This window comes from Haliotis rufescens, unplaced genomic scaffold (genome assembly GCF_023055435.1).
Source record: "Haliotis rufescens isolate VD_foot unplaced genomic scaffold, xgHalRufe1.0.p SCAF_5, whole genome shotgun sequence".
NCBI lineage: Eukaryota > Metazoa > Mollusca > Gastropoda > Lepetellida > Haliotidae > Haliotis > Haliotis rufescens.
The window spans coordinates 20,693,685-20,718,806 of record NW_025964223.1 but is presented as its reverse complement, the minus strand read 5'-3'; the positions used below and the strand labels follow the sequence as shown (position 1 = coordinate 20,718,806).

General features: G+C 39.6%; 1 protein-coding gene across 7 annotated transcripts in view; it reads right to left on the bottom strand.

The window, feature by feature from the left end:
• Positions 1-25,122, bottom strand: part of LOC124123000 (syntaxin-binding protein 5-like) — a 154,835-nt gene that overhangs the window by 62,382 nt on the left and 67,331 nt on the right. For all 7 annotated transcript variants that reach the window (XM_046486229.2, XM_046486235.2, XM_046486233.2 and 4 more), the window contains exons 3-6: positions 19,061-19,142; positions 16,718-16,818; positions 12,678-12,812; positions 8,720-8,783 (exon numbers count right to left, since the gene is read on the bottom strand). In XM_046486229.2, the coding sequence (XP_046342185.1) occupies positions 8,720-8,783; positions 12,678-12,812; positions 16,718-16,818; positions 19,061-19,142 (382 nt within the window). The remainder of the gene's footprint in view (positions 1-8,719; positions 8,784-12,677; positions 12,813-16,717; positions 16,819-19,060; positions 19,143-25,122) is intronic.

Sequence of the window (25,122 nt, the reverse complement as noted above, 5' to 3'; positions counted from 1 at the left end):
CTGAAGTGGGTTACATGTCGCCCCAAACAGGTCACATGTCACCCGAAGTGGGTTATATATCACTCGAAGTGGGTTATATGTCACCCCAAGCAGGTCACATGTCACCTGAAGTGGGTTATATATCACCCGAACTGGGTTATATGTCACCCCAAGTGGGTCACATGTCACCAGAAGTGGGTTATATGTCACCTGAAGTGGGTTACATGTCGCCCCAAGCAGGTCACATGTCACCCAAAGTGGGTTATATGTTGCCCCAAGTGGTTACATGTCACCCCAAGTGGGTTACATGTCGCACCAAGTGGGTTATATGTCGCCCCAAGCAGGTCACATGTCGCCGCAAGCAGGTCACATGTCGCCCAAAGCGGGTCATATGTCACCCCAAGCAGGTCACATGTCGCCCCAAGCAGGTCACATGTCACCCCAAGTGGGCCACATGTCGCTCCAATCGGGTCACATGTCGTATAACCTAACAACAGTGATACATGTCTGAGATACAATGTGCTAGATATTGAACATCTGTGCATTATTCACTGCACTCGAGTTCATGTACACGTGAAGCCTGCAATCATAACAAAAGATCAGTAGCGACATATGCGAAGGCAAGCTGAAAATGCTACATCGGATAAAATTACGCACAATGTTATACTAGTGGGTTATCAAATTTCCTCATGCGTACTTCAACTCAAAATTAATTGGGTTTTTGTGATTTACGTCTTAGTATGAAAAATCAATATCCCTAATGTAAACACACTATACTGACTCTGAGCCGACCAGTCCTTGTTTTAGACCCTTAATGGCGGGCACCAGGCAGGGTAACAACACACTGTACCATGTTTTAACGTTTTTTGGGAATTATGTGGCTGGGGATCAAACCCCCGCCCTTCGGCTTTACTACAAGCAGAGGCGGTTGATTGGGGGATGGTTGCCAGTGGTAGTGGAAGACACTGTGGCAATGTACTGGGTCAAAATAGATGTCATACATGTTGATACTTACATAAATTACTACAAAGTGAGGGAGTGAGTGATATGACAGTGGTCTGTAAATTATCAAGTCTAGACCAGACAATCCAGTAATTGACATCATGAGCATCAATCTACGCTATTGGGATACGATGACATGCGCCAACCAAGTCAGCGAGTCTGACCACCCGATCCTGTTAGTCGCCTCTTACGACAAGCAGTCACCTTTTACGACAAGCATGGGTTGCTGAAGACCCATTCTAACCCGAATCTTCACTGGTCGCTTGTCATAAGAGACGAGTGGTATTGATGTATGTCATTGTATCCCAATTGTGTAGATTGATGCTCATGATGTCAATCACTCGATTGTTGGGTCCAGAATCGATTAGTTACAGACCCCTGTCATCTAGCTGGAATATTGCTGAGTGTGGCGTTAATCAATAAACAAACAACTTGAACAGTATTTCAGCAATATTATCATGTGCCAGATTTAAGCAGGAAAGCCTGAAGTGAAGCAGGTCATAGCCATTTACCACTTGAGTAAAACCAACGAACATGGGTATTGTGCAGACAAACCAAGAAACAAACTTCCATACCACTACGTAAAATGGCTCAGTAATGGCACCAAATAACCAGATCGGTTTAAATTACATCACTCCTGCAAAGTCACAATCCAAGCTTCCCAGAGCGTGCAGTTAGGGATGAAATTAAAAATTTGCTATCTACACCTTAACAACATTTATTCATAAAAAGAACACAAGTGGTTTCTTGGGTAAAAGAGATATTACTAGCATGAAACTGTTGAAAAGAATTAAAAACATGTCCTCAATTTCACAAAGTTTTATCCACAAAGTTAAAATAATTACATTCAGATTATTACACCAAATATTCAAATTAATTCCCTTGTAGAAAACACCGAAAATATGTTTGCAGCAAGACCAAAAAACCCAGCTCAGCCCTGTCATAATCTGAGAAATCAAATTTGAAATTCTAACATTATTAAACAGCTTTTTCCCTTTTGAAACTGCGTTCCAAAGGAAAACCTGACCCATTACCACCAACAAAACACACATATTCTCCAAACGTAATTAAGTCGCTTTTTTGTTTCCCAAGCTCTTTCTAAGTCGTTTGAATAATTTCCACCACTAATACTCAGCTTGCAATCTCCTGAAGAGGTACGACAGAAAGCCTAGGAACGGCCCTACAAAAACATTGCCTCCATGCTTCATCTTGGTAATCTGATTTTAAGGTATGCTGGAGTCAAGTGAGAATATTTTTAGGTCTGTTAAGCTGTCCTGGAGAATTCCAACTGCGTAAACCGTCTCTAACTCGGACTTTTTTTCTTGACATGTGAGGGATATTCTGAGTTTTACATTTAGTGTCGTGACAGAAGTGGAGGTTTTCATCTGTTTGCCGGCTCAGAGACGATGTAATGCTCTCATCCTGTATAAAGGAATATTCTGAATAATGCAAACAAATATTCATGTTCCGCGGGAGAAAATTTGGAATTTGTTTCTGACATGCCAATGTATCAATGTCAAGAAAACACAAGATACTTTTTGCTCTGTTGTAAATGTATTGCCTTTGACTTTTGAAGATGGCTGAAAATGGAATATTCTCTTGGACTCTGACACCAATGTTCCAATGGCAGCTCAAGTTTCAGATACCACTACATGTGTGAGATGAAATGGGGTTTAACATAGCTTTCATGATTATTGCACTTACATTGTGACAGGACATGATGTGTGAGGTCTGGGGTTGGGAGAATTGGGGTATAATGTCGCAGTCCAAGATTATTGTTTTGTAGTGCCATGATGTGTGAGGTGTAGAGGAGTGAGGTGAAATGGGGATTAACGTCGCGTCCAAGATTATTGTTATATAGTGATCTGACAATGTGTGAGGTGTGGAGGAGTGAGGTGAAATGGGGATTAACGTCGCGTCCAAGATTATTGTTATATAGTGACGTGACAATGTGTGAGGTGTGGAGGAGTGAGGTGAAATGGGGATTAACGTCGCGTCCAAGATTATTGTTATATAGTGATCTGACAATGTGTGAGGTGTGGAGGAGTGAGGTGAAATGGGGATTAACGTCGCGTCCAAGATTATTGTTATATAGTGACGTGACAATGTGTGAGGTGTGGAGGAGTGAGGTGAAATGGGGATTAACGTAGTGTTCAAGATTATTGTTATATAGTGATCTGACAATGTGTGAGGTGTGGAGGAGTGAGGTGAAATGGGGATTAACGTCGCGTCCAAGATTATTGTTATATAGTGATCTGACAATGTGTGAGGTGTGGAGGAGTGAGGTGAAATGGGGATTAACGTCGCAGTCCAAGATTATTCAGTGTTCGCGGTGGGGTTTTGTACAGTGCGTGCAGAAATGAAATAATAAATTTTCAAATAAATATTTCGCGTGTGACGTTTTTATTTCAATAAAATCAATACTAGTACAGCTAATAATTATAAATAAGTTTTAACTTACGGTCCAGTTTTGATAAAATGAATGTTCAATCATTAATAAAATAAATATGACTGTTGTTAGCACATGCCCATGTGTGGAAGTTTTCTTCCGTCGCTCTGTTTATGATCGTTCGTATTACCGACTATTACTTGTAAGCTGGGCTCTGATTGGATGAAATGAACAACTTCCGGGGAATTCCATCGATAGTAACGAATGACGTCCTGTGTGTGAGATTAGTTATTCCGTTGCCCAAAGACCATATATGGAAATATAAAGGACGCGATTCAAAGCACCATCTGGCGACATTCTATTTTTAGCAATGGGAATTTCCAGGTTTTGATTTATTTTCGTCTGAACATCATGCAGGCTATCAGCTTTGAATAGTTTTTTTATTTTATGGTATTAATACAAAATTAAGTATATAACAATCTGTGTGTGCAAAACATGCATGCAAAATATTTTTTGCGTGTTTATATGATCTTAATGCGTGAAAAACGCAGGCTTCTGCATTAACGCGAATACTGTTATTATTATATAGTGACGTGACAATGTGTGAGGTGTGGAGGAGTGAGGTGAAATAGGGATTAACGTCGCGTCCAAGATTATTGTTATATAGTGACGTGACAATGTGTGAGGTGTGGAGAAGTGAGGTGAAACAGGGATTAACGTCACGTCTAAGATTATTGTTATATAGTGACGTGACAATGTGTGAGGTGTGGAGGAGTGAGGTGAAACAGGGATTAACGTAGTGTTCAAGATTATTGTTATATAGTGACGTGACAATGTGTGAGGTGTGGGGGAGTGAGGTGAAACAGGGATTAACGTCACGTTCAAGATTATTGTTATATAGTGACGTGACAATGTGTGAGGTGTGGAGGAGTGAGGTGAAACAGGGATTAATGTCACGTTCAAGATTATTGTTATATAGTGACGTGACAATGTGTAAGGTGTGGAGGAGTGAAGTGAAACAGGGATTAACGTCGCAGTCCAAGATTATTCTTATATAGTGGCGTGACAATGTGTGAGGTGTGGGGGAGTGAGGTGAAACAGGGATTAACGTCACGTTCAAGATTATTGTTATATAGTGACGTGACAATGTGTGAGGTGTGGGGGAGTGAGGTGAAACAGGGATTAACGTCACGTTCAAGATTATTGTTATATAGTGATGTGACAATGTGTGAGGTGTGGAGGAGTGAGGTGAAACAGGGATTAATGTCACGTTCAAGATTATTGTTATATAGTGACGTGACAATGTGTGACGTGTGGAGGAGTGAGGTGAAACAGGGATTAACGTAGTGTTCAAGATTATTGTTATATAGTGACGTGACAATGTGTGAGGTGTGGAGGAGTGAAGTGAAACAGGGATTAGCGTCGCGTCCAAGATTATTCTTATATAGTGACATGACAATGTGTGAGGTGTGGAGGAGTGAGGTGAAACAGGGATTAACGTAGTGTTCAAGATTATTGTTATATAGTGACGTGACAATGTGTGAGGTGTGGAGGAGTGAGGTGAAACAGGGATTAACGTAGTGTTCAAGATTATTGTTATATAGTGACGTGACAATGTGTAAGGTGTGGAGGAGTGAGGTAAAACAGGGATTAACGTCACGTCCAAGATTATTGTTATATAGTGACGTGACAATGTGTGAGGTGTGGAGGAGTGAAGTGAAACAGGGATTAGCGTCGCGTCTAAGATTATTGTTATATAGTGACGTGACAATGTGTGAGGTGTGGAGGAGTGAGGTGAAACAGGGATTAACGTCACGTTCAAGATTATTGTTATATAGTGACGTGACAATGTGTGATGTGTGGGGGAGTGAGGTAAAAGAGGGATTAACGTCACGTCCAAGATTATTGTTATATAGTGACGTGACAATGTGTGAGGTGTGGAGGAGTGAGGTGAAACAGGGATTAACGTCACGTTCAAGATTATTGTTATATAGTGACGTGACAATGTGTGATGTGTGGGGGAGTGAGGTAAAAGAGGGATTAACGTCACGTCCAAGATTATTGTTATATAGTGACGTGACAATGTGTGAGGTGTGGAGGAGTGAGGTGAAACAGGGATTAACGTAGTGTTCAAGATTATTGTTATATAGTGACATGACAATGTGTGAGGTGTGGAGGAGTGAGGTGAAACAGGGATTAACGTAGTGTTCAAGATTATTGTTATATAGTGACGTGACAATGTGTAAGGTGTGGAGGAGTGAAGTGAAACAGGGATTAGCGTCGCGTCTAAGATTATAGTTATATAGTGACGTGACAATGTGTGAGGTGTGGAGGAGTGAGGTGAAACAGGGATTAACATAGCATTCAAGATTGTTGTTATATAGTGACGTGACAATGTGTGAGGTGTGGAGGACTGAGGTGAAATGGGGATTAACATAGCATTCAAGATTATTGCATGCACATAGCAATGTGACATGATCTATGAACCATATGAACCTCATAAACAACTCTGTAGCACAAGGGCTAGTGTCTTGCAACTTTTGTATTCTTTAAGTTCTGAGCCAAATAAATTGAACCATGTATATACAAGAGTACAAATTTGAGAAAATAATTAATTTCAAATAATTTCCAATTTTAAAATAATAACTAAAAATGTGGAACTTTTAACATTCTTTATTTCAGAGCAACTTTAATGGCATTGCTCCAAAACCAGTTAAGCATGTTTCCGTTTTTCACAAAACTGATGCAGGTCGTCAGTTTCAACAAAGGGTGACAGACAGCTCAATTTTAGCGAATTCGAAGTGACAGAAGATGCTCGTTTCTAACCTCTGCATTATTGATTTGAATCCACAGACAGCTTACTGCTGCGGAGTGTTTATTCCGAGTGCTATTTTACCATTGTTAATCTGCTACAACATATCAAAGCCTTTCACTAGATTGATGTGACAGCTATTTGCTAATTTTTCTTCCAGCATGTCTCATCAAAGAAATGTTTTATTCTTCTAATATGAGAGTTCATTGAAAAGTAGGAGAAGGGTGGAATTATTTTGAGATTTATTCCCGGTCAACACAGCTGATGGCGTCCTCGCTCGACACGGTTTAGTCCATCAACATGTTATGAAGTTTTCTCAATGTTCCTGGACACAATAACTGTGATTAAATTGGAGTGTAAACAGTTCTTATCTGCAGATTATGTGTAAATTGGGACCATGTTGACAAAATAATAATCTCAAGGACTTGATACAAAGACAGTTTGGTGAGCTTCTTATGGAACACCATGGTCCCTTGGATGTCTTTAAGGTAATTGAGTTGCAAATGTCAGTTTTATATTTGCAGTGATGTTTTAGATACAAAAAATCCATAACGACCACTTTTAATCTACATAATAACTTTATTAAACTATGACCCTTTCGGAAATTAAACTTACCCCTTTGATTAAGTGAGTGAGCAATGTCTTACACCTGAGTCAGGAAATTGTCACAGTGGCTTCATTAGGACTGGGCCTGGGGACAGCCTGCTACTGTAATTAAATTTAACTGGGCCTGGGGTGGCCTGTTTTTTTCATCAGGGCAACAAGTCTGACCCTTTTGCTATCAAACCAAAACCTGATCTGGTAGATGTTTTGTCTCGTAAACTTAGCTACTGATAACCAATATATTGAAAAACTTAGACCCTCAGTGATGGACTAAAGACATTAAGTGTGGTGCAAATAAGGGTCTACTAAACTTGAATACTGGTCAATTTTAACAAGCTCTAGGCCACAGTACTGCTTCACATTTTCATTTCCTTATCTACAATACGGCTTCACATTCACATTTCCTTATCCACAGCAGTTTTCAAAGTGAAGCAAATGAAAGTCACTGGGTACTTGTCACAGCCCAAATGTTAAAACTTCAAGATTTAGGGGGTGCCTAGATTCAAAGACTAAAAGAGCAAGCATTAAGGGTCCCAGGAACGCCTTAACTTCAAACACTGCTCTCAGCTGCTTCCCAGGGCCATTATCAGTTCCTTATCAGTAATACTGCTTCCCATTTTCAGTTCCTCATCAGTAATACTGCTTCCCATTTTAGTTCCTCATCAGTAATACTGCTTCCCATTTTCAGTTCCTTAACAATAATACTGCTTCCCATTTTCAGTTCCTCATCAGTAATACTGCCTACCATTTTCAGTTCCTTAACAATAATACTGCTTCCCATTTTCAGTTCCTCATCAGTAATACTGCTTCCCATTTTAGTTCCTCATCAGTAATACTGCTTCCCATTTTCAGTTCCTTATCAGTAATACTGCTTCCCATTTTAGTTCCTCATCAGTAATAATACTGCTTCCCATTTTCAGTTCCTCATCAGTAATACTGCTTCCCATTTTCAGTTCCTTATCAGTAATACTGCTTCCAATTGTCAGTTCCTCATCAGTAATTCTGCTTCCCATTTTAGTTCCTCATCAGTAATACTGCTTACCATTTTCAGTTCCTTAACAATAATACTGCTTCCCATTTTCAGTTCCTCATCAGTAATACTGCTTCCTATTTTAGTTCCTCATCAGTAATACTGCTTCCCATTTTCAGTTCCTTATCAGTAATACTGCTTCCCATTTCCAGTTCCTTGTCAGTAATACTGCTTCCCATTTCCAGTTCCTTGTCAGTAACACTGCTTCCCATTTTCAGTTCCTCATCAGTAATACTGCTTCCCATTTTCAGTTCCTTGTCAGTAATACTGCTTCCCAGTTTTGATCCTCATCAGTAATACTGCTTCCAGTTTTTAGTTCCAATCCATATCTTTCTTCAATTTTCATTTCTTTTATCCACAATACTACTTGACATAATCATGCAAGAATGCAGAGACAGTCACATAAATCTTAGGCAAAAAAACTCCATACATGAAAAATCTTGCATACAAACTTCCAGACGAGGGCGATACCAGCTTTAAACATGATCTCAGCTAAAGAGTAACCTGCATGTACTTGCTGTAAAATCTGCGAGTGAGTCAGTCGGCCAGACTGTGACTCATGGTGATCTCCTACAAGTCTAGCCCATCACTGCACATCAATACCAAAGCAGCAAATGTCATCTTAAGCCATAAGCAAAATTACACCTTCCTAAAAGCAGGCTGTCCTGGACACACAAACCAGTGATTGATAGCGTGAGCATCAAACCAGGTGTTTGGGTCCTATTGAACACAAACAGCCTGGTCACACCTGTGAGTTTAAAGAGTTCTACTAAAAAGTAAAAAATATATTCAGAAGCAATTTTGACCACCCAAACCCCATTTCAAGTGGCTCTGAAACCAGGCATAGGGTGCCATTCTGATAACTATCAAACGGAAAATGTTATATGTGTTGTACACAACTTACCTTGCTAGCATCTATTGGGTTATCACTGAGATGCACTACTGGCCCTGGGTGTGTTTTTCGAGACCTGGAATGGTATGTGAATTGATCACTACAACTGTACATACAGGTTCTGATTTAACCATGTTTCAAATTTGAATATAGGGACAAATTAAGTATACTGCAATCTCAGTAAAATTAGATCTTAGTTCTCGCTTCCGCTTAACAAAGATCTGAGGACATACCATTATGGGTCACATCAGAACGACCGTAATGTGATGTCCTCAGATCTTTGTTTAGCGATAGCGAGGACTAAGATCTGATTTTAATGAGATTGAGTATACTGGTATTTTTTTGTATTTTTTTAAAAATGATAAAATCTGTGCAAGCACGAGACATGTGAGAAGTAAGTCAGCTGTTTCCCACCAATATATGAGGCACATGATTCAGTTTTAGCTAAGTCACAGATATATCACAGCTACATGTCAGCTATATCACAGATATATCACAGCTACATGTCAGCTATATCATAGATATATCACAGCTCCATGTCAGATATATCACAGATATATCACAGCTACATGTCAGCTATATCATAGATATATCACAGCTCCATGTCAGATATATCACAGATATATCACAGCTACATGTCAGATATATCACAGATATATCACAGCTACATGTCAGCTATATCATAGATATATCACAGCTCCATGTCAGCTATATCACAGCTCCATGTCAGATATATCACAGCTACATGTCAGCTATATCACAGATATATCACAGCTACATGTCAGCTATATCACAGATATATCACAGCTCCATGTCAGCTATATCAGATATATCACAGCTACATGTCAGCTATATCACAGATATATCACAGCTCCATGTCAGCTATATCATAGATATATCACAGCTCCATGTCAGCTATATCACAGATATATCACAGCTCCATGTCAGCTATATCACAGATATATCATAGCTCCATGTCAGCTATATCACAGATATATCATAGCTCCATGTCTGCTATATCACAGATATATCATAGCTCCATGTCAGATATATCACAGATATATCATAGCTCCATGTCAGATATATCACAGCTCCATGGTAGCTATATCCCAGATATAACACAGCTGCATCTCAGATATGTCATAGCTGCATCCCAGCCATTTGTCATCTTTTGAACAGTTACTTTTCAACAACTGAAACTTTACGTCACCTACTGACCAGTTACATGTAGGAAATAGATGAATAAGAAAATTGCATAAAAAATGATCACTTTAGCCACTAACCCCAATCAAGTACATTTTCCAATAGACTAGTATAAAAGAAACTAGTTCACTCAGGAAGACATGATCTCCCCTTCAAGAGAAAGTGAACATCCAACTTTCCAAACAACAAAAAATAGTGTCTCTTGAAAAAATAATGGAATTATCTTAAAATTTACCATCTTTAGTTTCTATCTGTTTCAACTTTCAGAAAGCTATCTGGATGTTGTTTTTCTTGACACGTTTTCTCTATCTCTCTTTTCTGTCTCTGAACAACAAGATTAGCTACAAGGAATCTCACATTTTAACTTGCTATAGAGTGACTGAGTGAGTATGGTTTTACGCCGCTTTTAGCAATATTCCAGCAATATCACGGCGGGGGAAACCAGGAAATGGGCTTCACACATTGTACCCATGTGGGGAATAGAACCCGTGCCTTCGGCATGACCAGAGAACAATATAACCACTAGGCTACCCGACCGCCGAGATACAAGCCATACACAAAAGGATTCTTCCTCAAATCATCCAATAACAGTACACCAACACACTCCTTTCACAAAGTCAGAAATTCAAAGAACTTCTGTTTATTCAAACCCATAAGAGAAGTCAAAGAAATGTCCACAGCTGTGACACACATGTCAGAAAAAGTCCAAATCAAGTCTTGAAATGAATTTTAGTAAAGGGCAAAGGTCTTTCAATTGGTTATTCTGAGCGAAATTTCCATTCAAAAGTCATCAGGAAGAGCCAAGCCAAGGCACATGACCAAGTTGCTCAGACACCGGTACTGATTGAAGAGATTGGAACTCTTGTGGTGTTTGTGAATAGGAAGAAGACAAAATATCATTAGCATGATCAATGTTTCCAATGACATGCTGAGACCAAAGAATATTTTCACAAATTCTGTTTTTCATTAGAGCCAATAATCCTAATCGAAAATGGTAGCAATGGGAACAGTCTTTTGGTGTCTTCACTTACACTGAATCTTGGCCATGAATGAAATAAGTGACGGTATTTAATCTAATGATGATCTTGCAGGTTTCTGATCGCCCCAAAGACCTATCCAGTCGTCATTTGCAAAGTGAAATCTACGATTAGGGAATAGGTTGCTAAATGAAATCTGCGATTAATGAATCGGAATTAGTCGCGTCTTATTCACACCGGGTTGTCAATTACCATGACTTATGATAGTAATTTCAGACAAAAATCTCATATGGATGAAATCTACAGTCGAAAAACTGATTACCAGAACCCATTATTGATGTCATTTTTCAGTGAATCGCTACTGAGGAATTCCTGTAGAAGACCGTGAACAATAATGCTTTCCGATCTGAACAATGACCTTGCCTAACTTGGGGAGATTTAGCTTCTCACAAATCAATCTCTACTATCATGTTAAAGGTATCCTTTGGTGGGGCAAGAAGCACTGGATACTTACACATGGAAAGCAATTTACTCTAGAAAATACTCTCAGGCATACAGCAATTACGCTGGATTGAAACAAAATTACGACATTTCCATATTTTAAACTATAGATCGAACATTCCTCTATGTCAGTATTATCACTACCAAATAGGAAATAAAAATGACAAAACCCTTTCCATATTTCACAAGAAACCTCTGCAAAACGAAGAGTCCATTGTATGATTCCGACTGCATCATGAGTATGTGTTTACCAATCACTATCAAATAGTGATGATACCAGGTGTTTCCGAAAACTGGAGAGCATAACCTGCCCCACCAGTGGCACCCATCACAAACACAAGCAAAGGCAAGTCTATTGTTCACCTTAAAAATACGGGAACAATCGTACTAGTCAAAATAAGGAATTGCATCAGACATAATTTTGGTCACTGATGCATCAAATTTGGAAATGTCCACCACATGTCTACCATATCTTCAGGACAGTATGGATAACAATCAGTCAATGTCCTAGAAAATGAACCGATCTGAAACATCTGAGGTAATTGGGTCTCACAAAACAGGTGTACACAACGATAACAGTGACAGAGATCATCTGTCCACTGATTACATGTCTCCCTGTTGCCCTCTAAGCAGAACAAATGGCCAGTTGTTCACTGGTCAAGGAGGCATCCACGTCCATCCTCTAGATCACTCAACTCATGACCTCAAGGATAAGCCACCCAAACAATACTTCTTCGGAAAATAAGCTGAACAAACAACACTTCCAACGTCAAAACACAGGCTAATGTTCGGAACGTCTGCTGCATACGAAGAAAATACCCTGTTGAACCAATCAGACACAGACACTAATTCGTTCGTCCAAGACGGTTAATAATCAAGACGGATTAGTTGTGTTGTCCCAAAATTCTAGTTATTTTACATAGACCACGAGTCTGAAATGGGCTGTGGACTATAGGATATGACTAATGGTGTCTACCCCTGCCCATAATTTTCAAAGCAAGATGGTGGTCATATTGTTCCAATATTAGTCTATTAGTGAACCAACTCTCTTCAAATTTTACTCCTAAGTGTCCTTAGTAAGTGTTATCCCATCAGTAATAATCTGGGCATGTCATCACTTAGCTCGGACTGTGTTATACCGGAATTGATGGGATCTTTAATGAGTGGATCTACATAAAAAAAGTTCCTTATGGATGACACTGGGATGTTTCAGAGGTTTCTGAGAAGCCATAATTCTTAAAGAACAAGATTGAATCATTGGATAAAAAACAAACATTAAAGGTACTCACAGTTCAATTGCTTTGTTCCAGTTAATAACATACCCCGAGAGAATGAAAGACTCAATATTAACTATATGCACATTGCCTCGCTCTGTGCCTATGTACAACCACTTGCTTTGGAAAGGCCGATGGCAAAAAGTAATCCTGAAAAAGAGAATAACCGAATTAGTACATCATCAAAAACAACATTACAAAACCGTGCTGCAAGTACATAACTAGTGAGAGTGAAAACCCTGCCTTGGAATTCAGCCTTGTGCAGGAGTACAAGTCACCCTCGTTAATTGGCAGCAATCCAGCAATATCACGATGGAGGTGTCCCCAAGAATCGGCTTCACATATTGTACCCATGTGGGAGAATCAAACCTGAGTCTGGGGCAATACAAGTGGACACCTTAACCCCTGTCCTTCAGCACTGATGGTGGCAAGCCATGGACTGGACTGGGGTTCTGATTAGGACTGGGTTTCTGTTTTGACACAGCAAACCATGGAGGATCACGATTGAGATAGGGATAGGGATTGAGAAAGGGATAGGGACAGATTAGGACTAGGACTGGGATAAAAACTGTGATTGCGATTGTGACTGGGATTCAGATTGGGATTGGGACTTGGACTGGGATTGAGATTGAGATTGGGATTGGGACAGATTGGGACTAGGACTGGGATTGAGACTGGGGTTGGGTCTGAGATTGGGATAGGGATAGGGATAGGGATTGGGACTGGGATTGAGTTTGAGATTGAGATTGAGATAGGGATAGGGACTGGGACTGGGATTGAGTTTGAGATTGAGATTGAGATAGGGATAGGGATAGAGATTGGGATAGGGACTGGGACTGGGACTGGGGTTGGGAAAGAGATTGAGATTGGGACTGATTTGGACTACGACTGGGATTTCTACTTGGACTGCGATTTGGAGTAGGATTGAGATTGGGATTGGGATTGGGATTGAGATTGAGATTAGGACTGGCTGCACGGTATTACCGGTATACCGCAATATGAAAATGAAACAATTACGTATCGCGATATGTTTGTGATGTACTGGAATATTAACAATGATTTTGTGTTTTCAAATTTAACACTGTAGGCCAGTATACTGGCCAAGAAGCATCAAGTCCCCAGAAACCGTAGGCCGGTAGACCAGACAAGAAGCATCAAGTCCCCAGACACCGTAGGCTGGTAGACCGGCCAAGCCGTAGTCGCGTCAAAATACTATATAAATTTTTAAACCTACCAGTCATATCATTCATTTATTAAATCTATCACATTTCACAATGTCGGAAATATGTATTCCATTTCAATTTATCATTTTTTATCAACAGATTAAGAAATTATTCACTATTTCCCATAATGTTATTGAAAATAAAATTCTCGGACATGCACTTCGAGAACGGGTCCACATCGAACATGTCAAAGAGCAAAATAAAGATGTTTCAGGCAAATCTTTAAATATAGTATACAAAGTAATAAATAAAATCAACAAAAATATAAATTTTAAAGTTGTCAAACTTACAGCTAAGTAATTATATCCATCTTTTCGTGCGATCGCTTGTAATGTAAATCAAATGACATCTCGCCATTCATCGCCTCAAATTCTCGGCTCGGACACGATGTTTAATGCCAAAATATATGCATGAAAAATCTTTGTCACAGCTCGTTACCTAGCCTGATACATCCACGAAGCACCATATTTTTAATATAAATCGCAATTTCCTGCTTTAAATGTTCAGAATAGCACGATTTAACAAAAATTTGGTCAAAATCTGAAATTCATACCATAGCTGTAATTTGATTGGCTGCCTTAGGTCACATGCTCAAATTTGACCAATCACGAACCTTGTAGCAGATTTCGGCAAGAAAGCGCCATTAGAAACCAATTTTTATCCAATGAAATCGCTTGTTATAACTACGAAAGATTCCAGGCAATGTTACGAGCATGTAGATGAAAGAATAAGCTTTCTAGCAATGGTCATATGCCAGTCTTTGACAAACGTGTTATTCATACGGCTGTTATCGGGAAATGCGTGATGACAGATACTATTTATAATTCTTTTTAAAATGCTTTTCCAATTATGTAAACAATAAAAATAAAAAAGAAATAGGTACTGTTTTTTTATGAAATCGTATATTTGCCGAAAATCATCAAATTTTCGCTTCCTTGGTCCTTAATCTAGACGTCATGAATGTGTTAGCTTACATCTTTTTATTTATAACGAACATAATTAAGTGGTAAATGCATTATTTAAATAATGTGATAAACATAACTCTGTGTCACAGCAGTAAACGCTTCTGGCTTCAACTCTGTTGAAAGAGTTTAAACAACTGATACTGTCCATCTTTTTACCTGCGATGTCATTGTGATGAAATTGCGCGAACAGCTCTTTGATAAACCATTACAAGCTTACGTTACCACAAACACTGGACCCATATACATAAATACCTCCAACATTTCTTCCTGAACCTATGAGCTAAACACACCCATGATGTCACTGAGTCTAGAGTAATGATGCCATTATTATTTACTGCATGTTGGACTTTACCATCATGGTGCCTTAAACATCTATTCTTGAGTCAAATAGCACAGCCAGTCAGACACAAATACAATTGTGAATTTTGTCAGAACGTTCTGGTTTTTCCTTTTTTTTATTCTGAATAAAGCTAAACTTTGTATGATTGGACTGTGATACAATTTGGAGGTAAAACAATCTTAAACAGTGGACAGACCTCAATAAGTTTTCTTCCACAATATATTGCAGTACGTATTGTAATACAGAGGAATGTATCGCACTATATCGCAATACGAAATTTGGGGCAATTCACAGCCTTACGTTATACAAAAACAAACTACAACTCTGACAGCAAAACCACCACCACCACCACAAGAGTAGCTGGCGACGCAAGCTCCCTGCCCTGTCACTGTAGTATGGAGCTTAACACAGATGAGAGCAGACCCACGATTCTGAGTCTAACCGCTCACCACTCATAGCAGTAACCTTGTTACGATCACGTTGATAGAGAATAGTCCTCTCCACTACAAACACCTAAAGGCCTTCAATTTTTTTTATTTGAGAGCAAGCTCATTGGTCAATTATCAACTTATTGGATTGAAGCAGTCTATTTTGGAGGCCCCATTGGGTGAGGATCATCCATCCCATGTCACATGCAGAGATGATTCTTATGGCTCGAGTTGGTCTTGCTGCCTCGGCGAGCTCTCTCGACCTGCCTACTTTCCTGCTACAGTAAATTTGATCAGCACAAGATGTATTGTTAATTGCCTCAAACTTTGGCGGGATCCAAATAACCAGCTAACAATGGAAGCGCATAAAGAATTTTGATTGTGACATGTCTGATAAGATGTGGTGTCAGTGGCGAGGTCAGAGCTGTGAGGTGATGGGAAGGGTTTGGTAGTGTGGAGTGTTTCAGCTGACAGTGTTGTCAGAACGACACACAACTTTGATAAAGGTATCCTGTTGGGAGAGATATTTTCTTAATTCTATTTAAACAGTGTGTCTATGTTATCTTTACTCACAAGTACAAAGTGAAGTAGAATCAGGAGCCAGTCAGCATGAAGTGTGTGTGTGTGTGTGTGTGTGTGTGTGTGTGTGTGTGTGTGTGTGTGTGTGTGTGTGTGTGTGTATGTGTGTATGTCTCTCTCTCTCTCAGGGTGGGGGGTAGGGTTGAGTGGTGTTTGGCTGAGCTTAAAAACAATTCCTCTGTTAACATTTTTTTTATATTCACAATACAAAACTTTTCAGTTTGCAATTTACAATTTAATGTTAAACCTGAGGAATTATTTTTTCAGCATTTACGGTAAACATACCAATCAGGCCTCCATCACCACCCACCTCACTCCCCTCCACACTACACCCCACCAAAAGGTCGGCAAGTAACAAGTCCTTTTCTCTGGTATCTCAAACCTCAAGGCAAAACTGACAACGCAAAAGAAATTCTGATTTCTTTTAGGTGACAAAAAAGAGACATCCAACATCACTTGATTCTGTGGTTCAAACAACTTCACCAACAAAAAGCAGCTTGGATTGATGGTTCACTCTTACCTTTCCCTCTGAAACTTTAAAGAATGTACAATTTCCGGACGCTTCTGCCGATAGTTCCATAGGTGAAGGCTGTCGTCTGAGCAAACTGTCACTAGAGCACCCTGGGAAAAACAAGAGCACAAAACCAGTTATTTGACTTACAAATTGTCTGACATGTCACGTGAAGGCAGTGTACCAATACATCTAACATGTCTAATGAAGTCCGGTTATCTTTTCAGATTCATAGAAAAAGATGAGAAATGCTTTAGAGAACTGGAACTGTCAGAGCAGTCTCACTCTGGGGAATGAGTGGTGGGATCTAGACATTACCCAAAATGAATGTTTAAACATTTAAACAGGAGGTAGATAATGAGAATAGGAACTGTAGTTGTCCCAGCTGATTCTGTTTCCTACACAATAAATTTCTAGACTTCATAAAAAGAATCCTTCCTTGGTGTGCAGTCATCATTATTCATGTTTGAAAGGGTCATCTCAACATGCAGCACTGCAACACATCATCAAGGTGATTTTGCTCTAATTTTCCTTGTCTCATAAAGCTCCTACGATTACAAGTGGGTTTCCTCTTGTGCTGAGTGAGTGAGTGAGTGAGTATGGTTTTACGCCGCTTTTAGCAATATTCCAGCAATATCACAGCGAGGGACACTAGGAATGGGCTTCACATATTGTACCCATTACGGGAATCGAACCCGGGTTTTCAGCTTGACGAGCGAATGCTTTAACCACTAGGCTACCCGACGGCCCCTCTTGTGCTGAAGAGATTTGAAAAATTCAACCATAATTGTACTGTTTTTATATAAACAGCAGCATTAGAAATTGGCACTAGTCCTGTAGTACTTGACAAACTTCCCCATAGTTAAGGCATTAAAAGGACTGGTAGAAATTTGCCATTTTTAGGGTTTTGCTATACATTATCATAAGAAGGACTAGCAGACTAAAAATGTTAGTTTCTACCACTGTAAACAGTGACACGCAAGTTTGTGATGGGTCAAAGGAATAGTTGTCTGGAAGTAAAGCAGTCCTGACCAACTTTTATTTGTTTTTGTGTCAGTCATGTAAATAATAGAGTCTGAACCAGACAATCCAGGGACTGACATCATGTGCATCATTCATGCAATTGGTATACGATGACATGCAATCGATTAATTCACTGTGCCCGACCACCTGATCCATTTAGCTGCCTCGTTTGACAAGCATCGGTTGCTGGAGACCTATATTCTTATGCAGACTCCCAACCTGTCCCCAATACATCCATGAATAAGTATTAGTGTTGAAATCAGGAATGAAATCAAGGGACCCTGGTCATAACACTAACATAAAAAGTTAAAATTCATGGGAGGTGAGGTAAGGTGAGATGAATTGGGGTTTAACGCTGCGTTCAAGATTATTGCACTTATATAGCAACGTGCATGCATGTGCGTGGGTGGCTGCTTGCAGTAATGCCGGTTTTATAGTGCTAGCCCACTAAGATACCATGCTGCAGTTTAACATGAATACCCCACTCAGGACACAGTATACTGACTCCGAGCAAACCAGTCCTTATATTAGCCCCTTAATGCCGAGCACCAGACAGGATAACAACAAATACCCTGGTTTGGTGTCTTTTGGTCTGACCCGGCTGGGGATCAAATCCCCAACCTTCCACTCTCCGGGTGGATGCTCTCCCACTAGACCATGGAGGCTTTCTAAAATACTTTCAACTATTACAGGAGCAAACGTGATAGACCCCAGGACCATTTCTATTTCTAAAAACGTAGTACATGATTAAATGAAACACAATGGCATTGCAGCTAGTGCCCTTATCAACAGCCAGTATCTTGCTGTCACTCTGCCTAAAACATGGTGCTTATTAGGGAATGTCTCAATAGATGTTCATTTCTATATTCATGCTTCCATGCTTCCATCCATCCAACTCCATCAGGACAAGGAATGGACTTCTTGGTAGAACTCCTTGAATCTAGTCACTCCTGAGTTTTAATTCCATAGAGGAGATTTTCTCATTTACAGGCCAAGGGGCAAGTCTGTGCTTCAATAAAGCAATTGACTGATTAAAATATTTCCAAAATAACGTCAGAGAAGACTTGGGTCTTCACAGAATCACCGGACAAATGACCAAAGGTTGAAGTCTCTTGTGCTTTTTTATCTCTTGTGGGACAATAAAAACATCGGAAAAAAGGAAATTAAGGACATCAAACATCACTGATTGAATTCACAAGATCCAGGCAGTCAGACCTAAATCAAATCATTCCTGCATTGCTGTGGAAAATAGTCATCTTGGCACAAAAGATTAATGGAAAAACAGGCTGATGAAATCTAATGACAATGACGATGAAACTTCCCACTTACCTCATTAACAAGGAAAAGGATCTGGATGATGGCAGCGTCGCTGTCGTGGACACAATGGCAGTCAACACCTGGCCGACCAAGTCTGGTTGTGTGTTAAGGAAACAATTGGTTTTTTTTCGTTGTTGACAAAACACTGGTATTGATACAATTAGATATTACAACAATTAAATATTCACTAAATCTATGACGATCTTAATGTTTCCATAAGGTATTATTAATAACATACAGTTGTAAGTTATATACAAGCAAAACGTGTACAACATGAAAAGGTCAAATGGTATTATCAAGAAATTATTATACCAACAACCAAATTATTTCAAGATACATGATCACATTTTTTTTAATCTTCAAGAATGTTTCAGGTCTGTGTAAACCCTGATGTGCTGATCAATACACTTAACTTTGCTTGTGCATGTACCCAAAACCAAAAGCTCAATTGTCTTATCCTCAACTAATACTGAATCCTGACAACATTCATCAAGCATCTTACCAAACACACAAATCTCAAAAGCCAATGAGCCAACATTTACACAAAACCACCATTTCCCCTTCCGTATCTTTTGTTTTGTTTCTACGTCATCGCGATGGTAGCTCTGGTCGGCAAGACAAATCTCCTACTTCCTGAAGTATTTTTGTCCCCCTTACCAGGAGCAGATTTTGTTCCCAAGATGCAATTTCTTTCAAGATGATGACATCAGATGCGTCGGCTTGTCTCAGGAACGTGTCACACCAGCAGTAACCTGGCACCACACACTCAACTGACGTCCAAATTAAGATGCCGGTTTGACCATAAATCAATTGTCTCAATCATATAAAGAAGTATGCGAATCAGCCGAAGCAGGTGACATATCTGCACCATCATGAGTAGCGACATTGGCGACGTCGGTGCAGATGACGATGACATGTTCGCACAAGTCGCCAAAGATGGCCACCTGACCCAAGACATTGGGGAATATTTCCCGACAAACAGCTTAGCGTCATGACAACCCTTGATGGCGGAATGACTTCTGATTTTTAAAAACATCTGACAAGTTTGTATTTGTGACTTGGACAACTATAAAGAGGTCGCATGTGGTGTTTATATCCCGATCAGAAGCTGACAACTGAGACAGTCTATAATGACACCTCAAGGGGATTCTGTTGTGTTGGATGATTTTAATGACATTCCTTGGTGATCCCTAAAGGTTGGCGTAAGCATGTGGTTCAAATCTGACTACAATTTAAGAAATTGGCAGCAATGAATTAGCGGAATTTAAATCAATTCTTGTCTGTGCGTTTATATCTCAAGAAGCTTGGAGACAGCTGTGATAGAAATCTTCTTTATTAGATTTCAAATCATGGCATAATTTCCCCAGTGAGTTTCCACAATTTCATGGAAAAACTATTTTGGATCAGTTCAGGACAGGCCTTAAAAAAGAACTGTCAGAAAAAGATTTATTCTTCTTATAGGTTAACACTGAGGAAATTGTCAGGACACAGAAGTCTTACAGTTTAGCCAGCAATATAACAGCAATATAACAGCAATATCATAGCAATTGCAACAGTTACACGGGCCTCGATCAATTGATGTGAGGTGAAATGGGTTTAATCCACTTGCATTCAAGATTGTTCCACTCAGACAGGGACGTGCATGCACGTGTGTTCCTGCTTGTACCAGACTGGATTTATGTTTTTTAACCTGTAGTCCATCGAGATACCATGCCGCAGTTTAACATGATACCCCACTCAGACACAATATACCAACTCTTCTTTTTCACCAACCTCCTCCCTACAAGACTTTATCAGTTCACCAACTCTATGCATCCTTTATCGTTACAAAAACATGTTGAGTCTTACATTCAGGGTCCTGGCTCTGAATACCAGGCAGGGTGACAACAATTCCCATTTATTGACATCTTTAGGTATGATGCAGCCACTGTATCAAAGAAGACGCCAATGGTCAATGCCCCATCCTGGGCCTGGTGCCACAAACTGTTCCTGGCACTATGACCTTCGTAACCCCAATAGTCTAACATAGTCTAAAATCATGTTACCGAGCATGGTCCTGCTCGACAAACTGTTTAGCATTAGAAATACAACTACGTTAAATTGTTTGATAGGCATTACTTTGAAGTTGACGGGTGACAAAGGAAACACAACTTATGGATCAACAACCTCTTTAATTACTGTAAAGGCGACATTTCAGTATAGATCCCGCTTGTTATCCATAAATTGTATCTACTTTGTTAACTACTGTAAACCCCATTCTTCACACAGATCTAAGTTACTATTAGCGCTATGGGCCTCATTCCACAGTAATCTCAGTGCTATGACTTTCTTAAAGGGGAAGTGTACACGCAAAAATCACTTTCTTTCTTTTTCTAAACAAAACGCAATTTTAGAATTAATTAGTATCTGTGTTTGAAAATATACACTCATTTTTTTCACAGTGAACGTAGGAAGCTCACAATAGTGTGAAATGATATGCCGTTATGAGGCCTTCGTTTTTCGAGCTAAACAGGCCTGAGTTATCCCCCTTAGATTATGACGTAATTGGTGCCAATTCAACTGGGTCCCTGTCTATTCTCAACGCAAAAGATATCAAGTACCAGTTTGCGGTAAAACAACATGGCCTACGACACACTCCGGCGCAGTGGTGACTCAGCATAACACTATGCTGGCTGGCATCTGAGACGCTAGAATCACACACCTGGACCTACACCACGTGAAGCGGCTCTAACAAAGCATGATGACGTCATAATGTTTATCAATTGGCACCAATGACGTCATATTGCAAGGGGCATAAGCCATGGTGTTTTTGTTGTGGAAATAGAACACTTGGTAAATGTGAAAAATATAAATCGTTTTAATGCGAAAAATATGTTAATTAATTGTGATATTTTTATATTTTTTTCTATGACACTTCTATGTTAACACTTTTAATGTGGAAAAAGTACAAGAAAAATAGGTTCATTTCCGTGTGAACTTGCCCATTAAGTAAATATAAAAGTATGGGAGTTGATTCTAAAATTGTAAGTCAATATTCAAGTATTGTAGTTGGTGGTTTTAAAGCTAAGATCACTTTGAGCAAGTAGGCCTCGGTAAGGTAAAATGCAGTACAATCAATTTCTGCACACTAACAGCCTGGCCTCAAGAAACAACAATAACCATATCACTATTATCAAACAGCCAAATCCATTCATTATTTCTAATCATGAATCGGTATTAAACAAATATGTGAATTAATTAAATTTAGAAAATGGGCGTACGTAAATAAATGGCTCATAACTTGAAATATGTTGTTATGTTATTACTTCATAAATGAATTTTATTTTACGGGCACCAATTTGGTGTTGCACCGTGTAAACACAAAATGGCGACATGTGCTGGAGTTACACACGCGACCAGTCATCGTAGAAAAAAAACAACGCAAGATAAACATATTTTTTTTATTATTAAGGTTTGTGCGCGCACTTGTGATGTGTTTCATTCCAGGTCGCCTTATACACGGAGTATAGGATTTTGGGTTGATTTCGAAGGCCTGTACAGGGGGGTCGTCTTATACGTGGGGTCGCCTTATACACGGCGATATACGGTAACTAAAAAAGTATGGGAGTTGATTCTAAAATTGTAAGTCTATATTCAAGTATCGTAGTTGGTGGTTTTAAAGCTAAGATCACTTTGAGCAAGTAGGCCTCGGTAAGGTAAAATGCAGTACAATCAATTTCTGCACACGAACAGCCTGGCTCAAGAAACAACAATAACCATATCACTATTATCAAACAGCGAAATCCATTCATTATTTCTAAAAAAAATAATCTTCGAAAACAGCAGAAGACTGAACATGCACAAGCTACATTAAAAGCAAGCACTCAAACAACCACAAAGATAGTTTAACTGCAGACATTACGACAATAATTTCATCCCTGTACCAGTCTACCCTTCCAAGCTGAACGCAATCAAAGGCTCCTGCAACCTGTATCGTCTTCCCACTGGCTCAATTACCAATTACAAATCGATCTCGCTGCAGATAAAGTTCAGGATTTCAGGGTACCCAAACAAACCAGAAGCACAAACTGAACACACACCAAACGACCAAAGGTCAGGAAGGTAGAGAGTTTGTCAAGGTGTAGTTAGTCTGTTTGTTTTTGTAATGAGAAACAACACTGGTGTTGAGGTGGCTGAGCATCAGCCTCATGTCGGTTCTGTAGGCGATCAGTCCTTCAGAGCAATCTCATTAAAATCAGATCTTAGTTCTCGCTATCGCTAAACAAAGATCTGTAGACATCCCATTACGGGTGACAGAACGACCTTTCATCTGACCAATCAAAGCATCGCTTACCAGATCATGAAAGTGACAGTCGGAATGTGTTTTCTAATCATGCAACCTCGAAAACGTTAACAGGGGGTATTCCAAACAACAGTTACGGCTCATACGACTGGTTCCGTCAAATTCATTGTCTATCTCTCGCTTACACAGCATAAACATTTGAACGGAAGAGGCGTTGCATGGTACGTGGGAAGCACTGCCATAAAATCTCAACCATTTATTAGACATTCCAGAATGTTCGTTTGTTCAGTTTTCAAATTTTAATCGATAACTGTGTCAGCATATTTTTCAAGAATAGTCTGAAATGGAAGTCACCTGGTTGAAACAAGTTGTGTAAAGCTCGAGAAAGCTACTTTCTATTTGGTGATGTCGACTTCTTGTTAGTCATTTCAGTGGTTGGTCAAAGTTTGCAGAAGGTCGTTCTGACATGACCCGTAATAGGATGTCCTCAGATCTTTGTTTAGCAGCAGCGAGAACTTAGATCTGATTTTAATGAGATTGTCCTTCAGACATGTCCCCTCCTTACTGGGCTGCAACAGTTGACCAAATTCATGCAACTTTACTCTTCCAACAACAAAAATAAAGGGGTACTAGGTTCCCTGAAGTATGCTACTCCAGTACTTGAATCAGGAACCTATTATATTGTCAACCTTTAACATGTAGGTGTTTGGTCTTTTAACCAATCCCCTCCTTACTTCCTCTCATTTCACCAAATCCATGCATCTCTTTTCCTTAAACAACAATGTGCAGAGTTCAAATGAAGAGTCCTCAGTTCCCCGAGGTATTTTACACACTCATCTCCTCCTTACGAAACTGTAACCGTTCGCCAAATCCAGAGTTCAAAATTACAGATGAAAGTCAAGGGATCCTTGTCAGCACCCTGATGCTAATGTTTAGGGGACCTTTAACTCAAAAGTCTTAGAGTGAGTGAGTGAGTATGGTTTTACGCCGCTTTTAGCAATATTCCAGCAATATCACGGCAGGGGTCACCAGAAATGGGCTTCACACATTGTACCCATGTCGTCAAAAGTCTTAGAGAATACCTCAAGGACAAAGAGACCCCCTTCCCCACCCAATTTTGAAAACTGAAATTTATGCATTTTTATACTGTAACTACACGATGCACTGTTTAAATTAAGGGTCCTGGTCCTTGCTACTATATGTATAGTACTTCATTGAAGGATCCCCTAAATGTACAACCTTTTTAACATCAGGGTTACGACAAGGACCCTCTGACTTTCATGCTAAGTTTTGAACTCTGTGTACCAGTTTTGTGATGATTTATCAATATCCAAATGATTGTCCTCACAAAGGCATGTATCTATTATTGATTATAATTATAGATTGTAAATACCATCTTTGTGTGATAATGGACAATGATGTCATTTTCATGGAGTGTTGACTCAACATCAAAACATGCTCTGATGGCTTTGCCAATCGAATTTAGGCTACTCTGTTTATTTGTTGTTTAACGCCTCAGCAATATTTCAGCTACAAGACGGCAGCCTCCAAATAATCGAAATATGGACCAAACAGTCAAGGGCTAAATATTGTGAGCAACATTTCTTGCCATCGGGAGTACAAAGCCAAACAAGCTGAGCCTGACCAACCGAGGGGCCGTCTGGTAGCCTAGTGGTTAAAGCGTTCGCTCGTCACGCTGAAGACCCAGGTTCAAATTCCCGACATGGGTACAATGTGTGAAGCCCATTTCTGGTGTCCCTCGCTGTGATATTGCTGGAATATTGCTAAAAGC